At 43.4% G+C, this 15204-nt stretch overlaps 1 protein-coding gene across 6 annotated transcripts in view; it reads left to right on the top strand.

Annotated features, from left to right (window-relative positions):
• The window catches only part of LOC144931698 (receptor-type tyrosine-protein phosphatase kappa-like), a 126532-nt gene that overhangs the window by 81319 nt on the left and 30009 nt on the right, over window positions 1-15204 (top strand). For 2 of the 6 annotated variants that reach the window (XM_078855876.1, XM_078855872.1), the window contains exons 16-19: window positions 4443-4517; window positions 6026-6064; window positions 9726-9737; window positions 12126-12604. In XM_078855876.1, coding sequence (XP_078712002.1) covers window positions 4443-4517; window positions 6026-6064; window positions 9726-9737; window positions 12126-12604 — 605 coding nt within the window. The remainder of the gene's footprint in view (window positions 1-4442; window positions 4518-6025; window positions 6065-9725; window positions 9738-12125; window positions 12605-15204) is intronic. The other 4 variants (XM_078855874.1, XM_078855873.1, XM_078855877.1 and 1 more) reach the window with 4 other exon arrangements.

The following is a 15204-nucleotide window of genomic DNA, read 5'->3' as shown; positions in this document are numbered from 1 at the left end:
ACTCGAGTCAGACTCGAGTCATGAATTTGATGACTTGCGACTCGACTTGGACTTGCATAACAATGACTTTGTCCCACCTATGAGATGTGGACTCGAGTCATGTGACTTGGACTCGAGTCAGACTCGAGTCATGAATTTGATGACTTGCGACTCGACTTGGACTTGCATAACAATGACTTTGTCCCACCTATGAGATGTGGACTCGAGTCATGTGACTTGGACTCGAGTCAGACTCGAGTCATGAATTTGATGACTTGCGACTCGACTTGGACTTGCATAACAATGACTTTGTCCCACCTATGAGATGTGGACTCGAGTCATGTGACTTGGACTCGAGTCAGACTCGAGTCATGAATTTGATGACTTGCGACTCGACTTGGACTTGCATAACAATGACTTTGTCCCACCTATGAGATGTGGACTCGAGTCATGTGACTTGGACTCGAGTCAGACTCGAGTCATGAATTTGATGACTTGCGACTCGACTTGGACTTGCATAACAATGACTTTGTCCCACCTATGAGATGTGGACTCGAGTCATGTGACTTGGACTCGAGTCAGACTCGAGTCATGAATTTGATGACTTGCGACTCGACTTGGACTTGCATAACAATGACTTTGTCCCACCTATGAGATGTGGACTCGAGTCATGTGACTTGGACTCGAGTCAGACTCGAGTCATGAATTTGATGACTTGCGACTCGACTTGGACTTGCATAACAATGACTTTGTCCCACCTATGAGATGTGGACTCGAGTCATGTGACTTGGACTCGAGTCAGACTCGAGTCATGAATTTGATGACTTGCGACTCGACTTGGACTTGCATAACAATGACTTTGTCCCACCTCTGTCTTATACTTAGTTCAAGTAAAATACTCTTGAAACGCACTGTAATAAACTCCGACCCCTAAAGGTATTGTTGTCTAATGTTCAGCAACTGCTTTGAATTTGCCCGACTTAGGGCTCAGATTCTCAGCTTATTTGGAGACACTGTTAGCGTGTGCTTATGCATAAATGGGACACCATATTAGACAGTTGTGTGTGTTTTATGTGACCACATTATCAGTGAGATCAGTTTGGTCGTGTGTATGCGTGAGTGAATTTATCACTTTTAAGTGCATACATTAACCAAACTTGTGCAGCTTGTGTATTTTTATGATGAACAACCAACTTAATTTACTGTGTTCAGAGGGCTAACACATTCGATTTTGTTCGCAATTTGTGTTGGCGTACCTGCGATATATATTTCACGATATACTGCAATTGCATGGGTATCAGGGGGTCGCCAGACAGAGTTGGTGTTTGCACGTGGGTGACTGTCTGTGTAGCAAAGTCAGAAAAAGATTGGAGGAAAAGAAACAATCAACTTTGACCGTTTTTTTCTGGATTTAAAAGACGCGCCAGAAAGTAAGACGCACCCCTCCAGCTTTTTGCGTCATCCAAACAAAAATGTCCACAGGCAAATACAGTCCGAAGACATGCACAGCAGCGGCGTTACACAGACCGTGAGAATCACGGTAACCCGGTACAAAATCCAGCGCCAACATTGCATCGTCTTACATTCGATGCACAACGCCTGTCGTCTCAAACCTGTTATGGCAAGAGCGTATATAAACAGAACTCCCATTTGGTGTCTCCACGTGTAAATACGAACAAAACGTCGTCTCCTCGGCTGCTTTATAAAAAGCCACGCCGCGGAATGAGTGGCTGGATTGGACACCGAAGCGCAATTGTGACTTGCGTGTCCAGGTGGAACGTTTTTCAGGCCACATATCGGGACCCTGCCACTACACCCCCCCCCCCCCCCAATGTTTGCTTTAAAAATAACTGAAAGAGCAATGCGTCTCACAAATTGAGAATGTGGTAAGCTGTACCATGGTGTGACAGTGGTAATCCATAAGAGTAGCAATAGATTTTGATGCTTCTGTTTTAATTTGTATTTGATTTTAGCAAATGAAGGACCGATTACACTGACATGGTGATAAGCAAAGCGAGGACAAACACAGACACACTCATGCTTGCTCAGTCATGGGTGGCTGATTGCAGAAGAGGAAGGCTTAAGTAAATAAAGAGGAAAAGGGACATTAAACACCCCCCTTATCGTCAACGACAATGCGACGTTAAAGAATGTGCTAATCTGCCAATGTTTGTAAGTTTAATGCGTCTAAAGCAAAGGCAACAATCCACGTATGGCCTTCAACAGAGTGTTGGGGCAAGTGCTGTTAGCGAGCACCTGCCTATGAAGGTCGGCACTGCACACGAGGGGGTAGGTGTCCAGCACCACGCCCGGCCGCTTTTGTCTCCCCAGTGATTATGTTTTACACATCGTGCCAGGTACTCATTTGAGGCCGAGTCAACCTAGGGGAGGCCCTGGACTGGTTCAGATATTCGTCACTGGTGTTGGCCGTGAGTGGGAATAAAACTTGGGTCGCCGGGTTCGTAGCGTAGTGCGCTAACTACTACACTACTGCTCCCCACTATGTATGTGTGTGTGTATGTGAAACACACACATACACGTGTGCACCTGTGTGTGTGTACTTGTGTTTGTGGGGGAGTTAGGGGCCTGAAGGCCATATTTGGTTTTCTATGCACATACTATGCCTCCAGGGAGTTTTCCTCTGGATTTGGCCTCAGCCGTGGCTACCCCCTCGGCAGCTGACTTACTGCATACCTTTGGCATCTACTCACATCCTGGCAGTTTAGGTTTCAGGGATTTAGTGCAGATTGTACAGCCAACCGGAAAGAACTCGTAACTCGCAAGGAACACTCTGCTGATGCATTTAACTTTTGGCTGGCTTTGTAGTGGAATTACATTCCTTTATCACTCCTATTTTCCCAAAGATAATTTGTCGTATTAATAATTCAAAATTGGCTATCCTAGCCGACAAGAACGTGCCATCTTCAATGTAAGCTGCTTTTCCATTTTCAAAACTCCGAAAAGACGTTGGAGAATTGTCGGCAGAATTACAAAAGTAAACAAACATGTACAGTACTGTATTCCCAAAAGGAAAGCCCAGCAGGTAATGTAATGCTGCCTCGAATGATGTACAACGTGAACAGTAAAGATAACGAGAAATGTGCTGAGAGTGCTAACGAGTAATTACAGCGGTACTGAAGTGAAAATGACACGGTTTTAAATTCAGCGTTGCATGCGTCCCCTTATAATGGCATTCAGCATCTGTGAATTGGTAGGCTTGTGTTATAAAGTTGCAGTTTAAACTAGCCATTTAGTTCCATCACATTTTGAACTCTGACCCTGCTGTCAGTCCAATGCCCCCCCCCTTCCCCACCATTATTTCCCCTATCCCTTGCCGTGAGTCACAGACAATGATTAAGCTATGGGTGCAGACTCCATGCTGGAGCTTTTAGCATAATGAGTGGTTCGGCCAAAGGCTGCGATGTTATGAGATTATATAAATATATTTCTGAGCACCCTTGTGGCGATTACAATTTTTTTTATGCTTTTGGTATTGCATAAAAGCAACTATGTATCAGTATGGCCTTCAAGTAGTCTATACCTAAAATTCACTGCGTTTAGATACAATTGTCTTTGAGCACTATCTTAAATACACTGCTGTGTTCTGAATGGGGTTTTTTTTTTCCAGGCTACACAGAATGATACAATTATTCCCAACTTATCTGCTTAATGTTCAAATAATCTTAGAGCATAGGAAAGACTGATAATGCATAATAATTATAGCCGGGCGGTTGTTTAGACAGAGACAGATGCTATCGCTGTGCAAGAAAAGTTGAACACAGCACCTTCACTGTGTCCTGCAACCCAGAACAAATTACACATTGGAATCTAATTTGCAAACCAAAATTGTCCATCTCTGCTTATGTTCAAGCTGTAAATTGTTTTGCAGCACAATTTGGACTTAATGCTTTAGTATCCAACGCTTCAATTCCCGTAGTCAATATTTGTTACCATGCAGCGTATCACCATAGCTTCATTACATGATGTACTCGTGCTATGGACAGTTTTGAAAACACAAGGTTTTTTTAGGCTCAATTAGCAAAACGTTAAATCCTCTTGGTTAGGCATTGTTACATTCTAATTAATGTTCGTCTTTCACTACTTATTGTTTGTGCAATGAGGTGTTACTCACGAGGGCATGTCTAAATATTCATTATGAGGATCACTGTGTGAAGCATTGCATACGTAATTTATAAAAGGTAAAGGATGCAGCCATGCAATGTCTTGCTCACTCGATGGAACTTTGGAGAGCCCCTTGCGAGGGTTTTTAGGTCGACTTTTCAGCACGGGTCTGATGCAGTGGGAGAGGTTGGAGTAGCTACATTTTACTCCGCAGCTTGAGCAACTGTAGTGAACCCATTGCTACTGCTGGGGGGAATGTAAGAACCTTGGCAATGTACATTACAGTTGTTAATATTTTAAAGGTATTAATGGATTTTTCATTAACTTGTTTCTCTGCACAGCTTTCTCATCGCCAGCACTTTCTGACAAGAGCCATACCAATAACAGCAAAGCCTGCCACCCTTGCTACGTTTCAGGTAATATGGTTGTCTGTTACAAATGTACTTCACAGTCAAATTTTGAACGTCATGACAAAGGAAGTGCAGGCAGTGGGGTGCATGGCATGTGTTGTATTCGTGATCACACCCCAGCTCTATCAGCCAACCGTCCTCCTGTTAGGATGAAAACCGGCCGATATTCTTCACCAAATAAGACTTATATACTGCATCAAACTTCAGAGATAAAAGATAAAGGTGCAGCCCTCGCTCGAGGATGTTTTCGAGTGGTCTTCGATAGGACGTTTGTGGTGGTCTACTCTACCACACTGGCCAGACATCTTGCGAGCGATGGGAGCACCCAACATTCTTTACCCGACCACACACGTGACCTATCGATCAACTCAACGTGGTGCACACGATTTGTACTGCGGTGAACAGAAGTATGGGGATGCTTAACTGGCACGCACCCCACGATTGCTAGTCCAGTGTACTCACCGTGTCGCGAGGGCATGCATCAGAAGTCTTCTCAACCGAACAACTGTCCTCTTTGGTTCTTTCGGTAAAGTCACGTAGTTAGAAATAAAATAAAACAAAACACGACGTCGCGATCGCAACACAAGCGGAGGCAAACGTCGTGATTTGTTTTATTGTATTTCTACCTACGTGACTTTACTGAAAGAAGCAAAGATTATGGATTCCTGCAGTCACGAAAGCTTCAAATCAAGATCGAACAACTGTCGTTTACACATTTTCCTTTCGAAGGGATTTTGCTTCGTCTAAGTAAAAGAAAGCAAACTTTGTGCCTGTTGGTACTGCCACGTGGTTGGCTATGCGCTCTCCTTTCGCGATCGTCCTCCGTGGAGCATTAGGAAGTTATTCTGAGCAAAGATAAACTGTAACGCTGCAGCACTAAAATGTCGACAGCGTAATAACATAGTGGCCGAGAGAATTCTGTAATTTGAAAATAGATTTGTATTACCTCTGGCTAAAAGAAGGCTGCACACACTCAAACAGCTGCACACTTGCTTCCAAGGATATCACTGTAGGCTTTTCTCATTAGAGTAGCTGTAGAAAAGTCATTTAACTGCTCAAGGTGTAAAATTGATTCATGCTGTAGTGTTGATACCGAAAACAGACTTATAAAATTTTCTTGGTTCTTTTGGTGAAGTCACGTAGAAGGGAAATAATAAAATAATAAAAATAAAACATAAAAAAATATATATAATAAAATAATATAATAAAATAAAATAAACGTATATAATATTATAAAATAATATAATAATATACTATAATAAAATAATTCTCACATTTTTGTATTATTATTTTATTATTTCCCTTCTACGTGACTTTACCAAAAGAACCAAGAAAATTTTATAAGTCTGTTTTCGGAAGAAGATGAATCCCTGCAGTCACGAAAGCTTTAAATTGAAATTTAGACTTATAAAATGTTGAACGCGAACCTACAGCTATGGCAATGCATGTCAAAACCATGCTCACTCTTCTTGCTTTTCTCTCTTTTTGACCTTTGTTTGTCTACGACTTGCTAGCAGCACCGGATGATACATTTGTTCCAACAGCAGTCTTGGGTAAGAAAGATCTTAAGACTGCATCCCTTATTAGCAATCATTATAGTCGTATAAAAAATATTCAATAACATGGTATGGTGATATAAATGACGGCACGCTACAATTACTTTGTACGGCTTGAAACGGTGGTGCAAAGAAAGAGATGGAGAGTGGACGTTGTTTTACTATTAATAACGTTTATAATTAAAGAAAAAATAGCTTAACTTCTGGATAAGATTAAAACTGTTCAGCTTTCGAAAGGTACTTAGGCTGCTGGTATGCATGCAAATATAATTAATCATCACATTTGGCCAGCAGCACTTTCCATTTGATTTGTTTCACGACAATTAGGCGCATTTTAATTAAGTAAGATAAAACAATGTTACCCGCACTGTGATGTGATTATTAAAAAGATGCGTAACATATGTACATATATATGTTGAACTTCTTTCGCACAGTACATAGCCAACCATGCTAATTGCAAATGCGGGGGAAGGACAACAAACCAATTACAAAAAGCAGTTCCAAAGAAATTAGTTTTCAATCTACATTTAAAAGTGCATAGCTCCAGTGGCTTCCTAACATCAGGCGGACGAGCGTTCACAGATGGCCGCGGAAAGCTCATTTGAAACCGCGCGATGCAGTGACCGTCTTTGTTTGATGGCCAGCCGGAAAGAAATATATCAGCATGGCTTGTCACGAAACCGCCTAACTTTGTGACGAGACAGGGGGCACGACCGTGCACCATCAAAGAACGCCATGAAAGTGCCCTCTCGCGACGCTCTCGGCAGGTTCGCCCCGAGGCGTCGTTGCTTTTTGTAATTCAGCACAGGGGATGGATCGCGATCTGCTCCCAACAGCAAAGCGATCCGGCGCCAAATTCCCAGAGCTGCTCGCATCAAGTGTGGCCACGATGACATTCTGTTGTCGTGGCTGGGGTGGAGCACACCCAGTTGCTAACCTCACTGGTACTGGACTGATCGAAATTTTTAACTCAAAGCAGTAAGGGTGAATGATGATCCAGCACTCGCTGATTCACTCCAGACATATCTTCACCGGGCGGTCAGTCACCTCATTACCACTCTTTTGTTATCGCTACCGTGGTTGTATCTCTCCGTTTGCATGTTGAACCTCTTTCGCACCGTACGTAGCCAACTGTGCTCACCGGGGGTGCTGAGGAAGGACAAACTCAACACAAAAAGCAGTTTTCAGGAAATTAGTTTTCAATCTAGATTTTAAAAGTGCTTGGCTCCAGCGGCTTCCTGCTATTGGAAGGAAGAGCGTTCCAGACGGCCGCAGGAGCGCGTCTGAAAGCGTGCGATGCGGTGACCGTCTTTCTTCGATGGACAGCCCAAAGCCGCTTGCGAGGATGACTGCAGTTCGTGTGATGGTTTATACTCCTTGACGAGATCAGCGAGGTATTGTGGTTGCCATGAGCTTCAATCATCAATTCCTCCACCTATGTTAAGAGTTGTGTCCTACTGCCAGACTGACTGGTCCATCTCATCTACCATTCTGGCACGTGCAGTGACGGGTACTGTAACAATCCGACCATGCCTGTCCAGTGGTTGCCGAACGAATACATTATAAGGTCGCACTCATTGCACATAAGGGAATTGCCACAAATGAACCACAATCTAGATTGAAAACTAATTGCTTTAGAACTGCTGTTTGTGTTTAGTTTCGTCCCCCCCCCGCACCTCTGATTAGCGCGGTTGGCTACGTACGGTGTGAAAGAAGTTCAACATACATGCCAGAGGGCACAATACTTCTTCTGATTCTTTCCTCACGCCGCATGACGTTGAAATTCGCTCCCATTGTCGCTTTTTTTTCCCCAACATAAGTCCTTGCAACATTTCTAAATTTTAAGAAATGTAACTCTATAATCCGTTACACATTCAACTGTTTATTGTTAACCGCTTGGCATTTCGGGCCTCTGTGCCCATGGGCTCAGCAATTGTGATGAAGAGTAAAACATAATAAAACCCAGGCTGCCTCATTCCTGCAGTGATCTAGAATTTAAATCGCATCGTGACGGTGATTGGATAATTCCAGGACACGTGGGTTTCAAACTGAAGCGCAGCTTTCCCTCGCTCTATGCGGTAGGTTCATGTAGAAGGGCGCAGAAAGCGAAACCGTACGAGACAGCTGTCTGCCGAGTAGCGCACATAGTACACACACAGTACACACACAGTACATACACAGTACACACAGTACACACACAGTACACACAGTACACACACAGTACACACACAGTACACACACACACAGTACACACACACACAGTACACACACAGTACACACACAGTACACACAAAATACACACAGTACACACAGTACACACACAGTACACACAGTACACACACAGTACACACACACACAGTACACACACAGTACACACAAAATACACACAAATACACACAGTACACACACAGTACACGCACAGTACACACAAAGTACAAACACACAGTACACACACAGTACACACAGTACACACACACAGTACACACACAGTACACACAAAATACACACAGTACACACAGTACACACACAGTACACACAGTACACACACAGTACACGCACAATACACACAAAGTACAAACACACAGTACACACACAGTACACACAGTACACACACACACAGTACACACACAGTACACACACAGTACACACACCACACACCCAGCACACTCACATTACACGCACACAGTACACACACAGTACACACACAGTACACACACACAGTACACACACACAGTACACACACAGTATCAACACAGTACACACAAAGTACACACACACAGTACACACACAGTACACACAAAGTACACTCACACAGTACACACACAGTACTCACACAGTACACACACAGTACACACACAGTACACACTACGCGATCCTATCCACCACATCCGACCGCATAGCCGCGTAACGAGTGAATTCAAACCGCGTACAGCAAACACTGGGCAGCTATAGCTTACTCGCATATACGCGAAATCACGAAAACCGAACCACCATAAAGTGAGGGAAACCTGTACCAAAGCCCAATACAATATCGACCGATTGTGGTGCGGTGAATCTGGATAATGTTTTATTTTTATCCACAATGTACTATAGCAACAAATCCCAATGAAAAGCAGAGCCCGATATTTACTTTGCTTCCTTGGAGGAGCAGCGCAGGTTGTGTTTTGACGTGCTCATCTCAGACGGGCCACCATCTCATCACACAGCTGTTCTTCATCAGGGGCCAATAGAAATCTGCAGAACTGGCTTTTTAAGTATCAGCATTGTCTCCGTTTTTTTTTCTTCCTGGCAGCCTTGTGGAAATTAAAGGAGGCAAAAAAATGCTTCTGATTACGCATGCATTGAAATGTAAATCTGTTCAGCTACAGCTTTCTTGCACCAAAATTGGGATAAAAAAATTTTTTTGAAGAACTTAGTGGCTGCCGATTTCTGTTGGCACCGACCACCATAAACACAGCTTCTGCTCTGTAGCGTGCTCACGCTGGCACCACGTGGCCCATCGGCCAGTCACCAGTGCAGGATGCCCTTTCTTGGTTGCTGGCCTTGAGTGGTTTGTTTGGCTGGAGCGCTCAATATTCATGTTTATATACGTGCGCTTCCCTTTTTCTTCCCTTCATGCCGTTGTCACTTCTACTGCCACTTGTCTCTCCGGACTCAGTGTCTATCGCTGGTAAGTCAGTGTGCCAGCCATCCTCACGCTGCATGTCCATTGTGAACAGTGGGAATGGGGCTCTTGGCTCCCCAAGCAGATGCTTGTTTATTCGGTCAGGTTACAAATGCGTAGATTATATGCGCACGTATGGGTGCAACGGTAAAGGAAAAGCCCTGTAATTTCTTGCTCATGCAACGCCTCGCAGAAGGGCATCTCTGCTAGAGGGAGCCCTGTAGAATTATACAATACAGTCTTGTATCCCAATCTTTGTCCACGCAATATGTACGAAGAAATATTGTTTATATTATGCAGCTCTTCTTGACCTCAAGTTGGCAAAATGTGAAAATTTATATTAAATAGTACACGCAGTTTTTGTATATATATACAGCACAAATAGAATCACGGATTAGAATTACAATTTTAGTCGATGGCAAAAGAGGGAGAAATCTGCTGCGTAACAACGCCCCCATATCTGAGACGCGTGGCAAGAGAGACCGGGGAGACCCTTTGAGCAGACAACCCAGCCTGCTGCTACGCAAGCGTATGAATAAAACAACTCCTACAAAGAGTCCATGGGCCACGGCAGAAATCGGTACCACCTAAGGTAAAACAAATGGAGTCGGACCGCTTTATGTGTAAGTAATAACGATCATTCACAATACTCATTTAATTTATGAAGCACCTTTCATCGAGGATCTCAAAGCGCCGTGCAAGACACAGCAGCAAAACCCCAGCGTAAAACTAACGTGTGAAACGAACAAATATATGATCAAATAAATGCTGAAAGCGATAGTCTGAATTTACTAACAGTTAAAATATACGAAAGTGGACACTGTAAATACATTTTAAGAAGTGTTTCAAAAATGCCCACTGACTCAGAGAGTTCCTGGGATCTCGTGGAAGGGAGTTGTAGAGGCTTGGGTCCACACGGGAAACAGCTCGTTCACCCATTAACCTAAGCCTCTGTGACCTGCGAATGCAGAGAGGATCCGCATCCCCTGATGTGAGAGATGGGACATTGGTGCAGTGTGTCTCTGAGAGGGGCTGGGGGAAAGGTGATTCAGATATGGCCAACAGGAGGGAATTATTTTATCAACCCACTCAATTTTATGTATGCATGTTGAGCTTCTTTCACACCATACTCGGCTAACTGCACAAGTGGTTATCACATTCAATCACTTTTTGGCCACACTCAATAGATTGTAACCACTAGATGTTTGCTACCGCAGGTGGTACTGACAAAATACCTTGTCTGGGCTCATGGACTATAATAATAATTGGTTTAAGAGAAGCTAAAAAAAACAAGAAATACCTGTATTATCAGTGCATTTAAGAGCAATGGGTCTTACGATTTCGTTTAAATGCAACAGACAAATTAAACCAACTTACTAAAGATCCCTACAAGAAGCAGGGGAAGCATCCTAAACCATCTGGGAGGTTTCCCTTGTTTTCATGTTTTCCTATTTTGGCAGAATTCATCCTGAATTTTGTGTGGCATGAAAATTAGGAGGAGGGCTACATTTATAATGTGTGAAAATGTGAGGAAAGGCGAATGACAGCCATGTTAACCCACCCATTTACCCTCTGCTCATATCTGCCTTATGTGTACAACGTGACTCATTTTCCTGCCTTGCATGCTGTTAATACTTTATTTCCCCACTAGTTTTACATGCTGAGCAAAAAAACCGTTCCATTTTGTCGCAGAAAATAATCACCCACCAAAGCTTTTAAATCTTCCAGTGGAAATTGCTGCACGTTTCATTCCATGAATTACGTATCTTAAAAGCCGGTGTAAATTTTCCCTCGAAAATGTGGTTATTATATGACATCGTTGCCGCATCCTACCACTATTAGGATTTCTGATGTTCACACGCATACAGTGTGTTGTTTTGTGTGCACACTTTCAGCATTGAGAATTCACATGACCCACAGAATCCCAATGTGTGTACAAGCGGATCACATTGTTATCTTCCTGAATGCCCCAAAAAACATTCATAATAAATACACATGACTCCTGTTTATTACCAAAATAATAGCTCTCCCGATGTTCTTTCAGGTTGTATCGCGTGTTTCCCAGCATCGTGGCCGACGATTTGCTCCACATGCTGGGAGCCTCTAGAGGAACCAAATTCAGCGCGACTCTGAGCTTGGCTCCGCGCCTCTGAGTTGCGGCCACTACGTCTGCAAATTTTTGCGCGCGTTACAAATTGAACTATTATTATTATTATGTCGGTTCCTGAAGAAGCTCTCAGCACATTGGGCAAAACGCGAGACATCGTACCGAACGACACTCCCGCGACACAACTCATCGGACACAGATATATACAGCACACTCTTGGAAACGTTACGCAATATGATTAAATGTAGATAATTCAAAATCCTCCCTTTGTCTGTCATCTGTCCTAGATGAGAACCATGGCAGTGCGAACTGCTCGGCGGAGCAGCCTGGCCTCGCTTGCGGTCCCAGTGTGGTCGGCGTCATCGGCTGCAGTGGTGGTGGTGGCGGTGGTGGCAGTGGTGGTGGTGGTGGTGGCGGTGGTGGCAGTGGCGGTGGAGGAGGAGGCAGCATGGCCAAGGCGGTGCGGTCATTCCACACGCACCACGGCCCGCCGAGCCAGCCGCACCACCTGCCTCCCCACGCACCGCCCCCTCAGCCTCCAATGCCACCGCAGCAACAACCGCAGCAACAGCCGCAACAACAACCGCAACAACAACCGCAACAACAACCACAGCAACCACAGAGGCACCGGCGCCCAAGGGATGGGCCCGACTCACCTGCCTACCACACAGGGCGGCTGCACCCTGCAGTGCGCGTGGCTGATCTCCTGCAGCACATTGGACAGATGAAGACCGGGGAGGGCTATGGCTTCAAAGAGGAGTATGAGGTGACAGAGCAAACTGGATGAATGAGTGGGTGGGATATGGACAAGTTCGGCACAGCGCATGGGAAGCCACAAACGTCCTGTTGGAAATGTGTTTTTTTTTTCTAGAGATTTTTTTGTCACTCGTGAATTCGCATTGGACTGCAATCCCACATACTTTCCGAGGCAATACTCAGCTAGAGTACTTTTCAGTCTGTTTGAAAATAGCACTAGCACTATTTCAGTCCATTCTTGTTTTTAAACCCACATTTTAATCCATCAATGGCAACTATACTTCATCCCTTCGGATATAATGTGTCTTCCACAGTTTCCTCCATTTGTTGCAACCTTCCCCGGCTCTCAGCTCCGCTGAAAGCCCCTCTCAAAGTGCACGCTTTTCACATTCAAGATAGCACACCCAGCTCACCCAGGCCCTTCCCTTACCCACAAGAGCACTTAGCCAGCGATTGGCCAATTCTTATCCTAACCTCCTCGTTTCAGGTGACATCCTGCTACCTTACTCTGAAGAACTCCCCTTAAGCATCCTTCATTGGACCCATTCAATGTGGCTGCTAACTCCCCTGTGAGCTTACTTCTTTTTTCAAACAAGCCACTAAGATCCCCAGCTGAAATGTGAACTTTTGTTTGGTCTGTTATTCGACCACTCCATGTACAAAACATGTATCCCTGAGAAAGTAACATTTCAATGGGTGGCTTGTTTTAGGGGCAGGTACTTAAGATCAAATATTAGGTCTGACACTGTGATGGCTAAATATAGATCCAGATAGAGCATTTGATACATCCCATATTGGCTGTGAAAATATGTTTATGGCCTATATATTGTCGAGGCTCATGAGTTATAATTCGTATTTTGTGTTTCTTTATACATCAGTTATTGGTTGTGTTGGTAACTGAAACATGTCCATAGTCTGATAGTGGAAAGCGACGTTGAAAGCCAACAGAATACGCAATCAGAGCAGCTACACTATGGGAACCTCATTTGCCTTTTGGCGTCATCTGGTCCAACCCATGTGAGACTAGGCTCTAAGGAAAGCTGTCTCGGGTGTGGACCAATCAACTTCAAGGACAGTGCACATTATCAGAGTTATATCTTTTGTTTGTATTATGACTGCAGGTATTTGGTCTATGCAAACATGACTCCTTGTAAAAAGGTGTCAGTTTTGTTGCCAGATAGAAGGGTAAAAAAACAATTATCAATCAGAGCAGCGTTAACATTTTTTAACTCAATTATCGTATGGCGTTACAATATTATAAAAACAACATTATTTACACTGCCTTTATACTCTGTCCCACTGGCCTCCCCAGCTGCTACATTAATATGATTTTAAAACATTGGTTCGTTTAAATAAAAAAAAAATCAGTTGTAGTTGAGCTAAAAAAAACATTGAATGTTACTCTATTTTGTATTTTCAAATAGCCACGTTTATAAGTGTGTGTGTCAGTCCAGTGGGAAGATTGTGTGCTGCCTAAAAAAAAACAATGCTAATCCCTGCGTCAGCACAGCAATGGGCCTATCAAACTGCCAAGGAGATAGACAGAGAGCAGAGGATTTTCCAACACTGACAGCAAATATCTTCAGCATCACCGGTGTCAGGATTAAGATTCATAGCTTTGAAAATATGTTAAGGTTAAGAGTTATATTGTAATACATGTGTATGAAACACAAACATAACACCGATCGGTAACATACCACTTAATGGATGCAGCTTAGGTTTAAGATAATTGTACTTCGTGTTTAGCTTGTTTACGAATACTCAGCAAACCCAAATGACCCTTTGCTTATTAACTCTGATTCAGAAGTCTCGTCTAATATGTCAGTACATTTTTTCCCCCAAAGTAAACATTGACAGTTAAACTTGTAATTGTCATTCAGCGTGCACGTTATTAAATGCGCACAGCCTCTTAAAGGGCCTTGCACACTTTCTCACCTCAGTACCTGGGTCTTGAAGTGACTCGCACATCAGTATGCTCACATCAAGAGCAACCCACAGTGCATTGACTGTGAACTCTTGCCACCGGTATCTTGAAGCAAAGTCCATGTTGTGCATAGCAAAAGGGAACACCTGCCAAATGAAAAATCTATGGGAATATGGTACAACCTTTTCTTTCCGACCAACATATTCCAGCGGCACCATCAAATCAAAATTGAACTTTAGGCCTTGGTAGAGACGAGGCCTGGTAGTGTGTATAATGTAACCACCTCCCAAATACGACCATTCTTTCTGCACACATGTTTTTTTTTATGTTTTGTAGAGTGGCATTCTATTCGTTTAAATAACAGTTATCGCACATAGGGCATCTGGGCGTGTGAGTGCATAGGTATAATGTGACTTTTAATTCCTGGTATAAAAATCTTAGCAACTTGATTTGAACCTCAATTTAATCAACTTAAAAATATATGTAGAATGTCTGGTCTAATCCATCGCCGTTTTCAACGTTGACGTTCATGAAACATTAATAACGTGTTATATTTGTCTCTGTTAGTGAAAATTTGATACCATACTAGTAACTACCTCTGTGATAAATTTACGATGTTCTCACACAGTCATGCAATTACCCCCAGGTCATCTGACCCTGTTTTAATGCGCATTTTTTTTAAATAC

Source organism: Lampetra fluviatilis, chromosome 4 (genome assembly GCF_964198595.1).
Source record: "Lampetra fluviatilis chromosome 4, kcLamFluv1.1, whole genome shotgun sequence".
Classification (NCBI taxonomy): domain Eukaryota; kingdom Metazoa; phylum Chordata; class Hyperoartia; order Petromyzontiformes; family Petromyzontidae; genus Lampetra; species Lampetra fluviatilis.
Note: the sequence above shows the minus strand (reverse complement) of the source record. Positions and strands in the feature narration are given on the sequence as shown.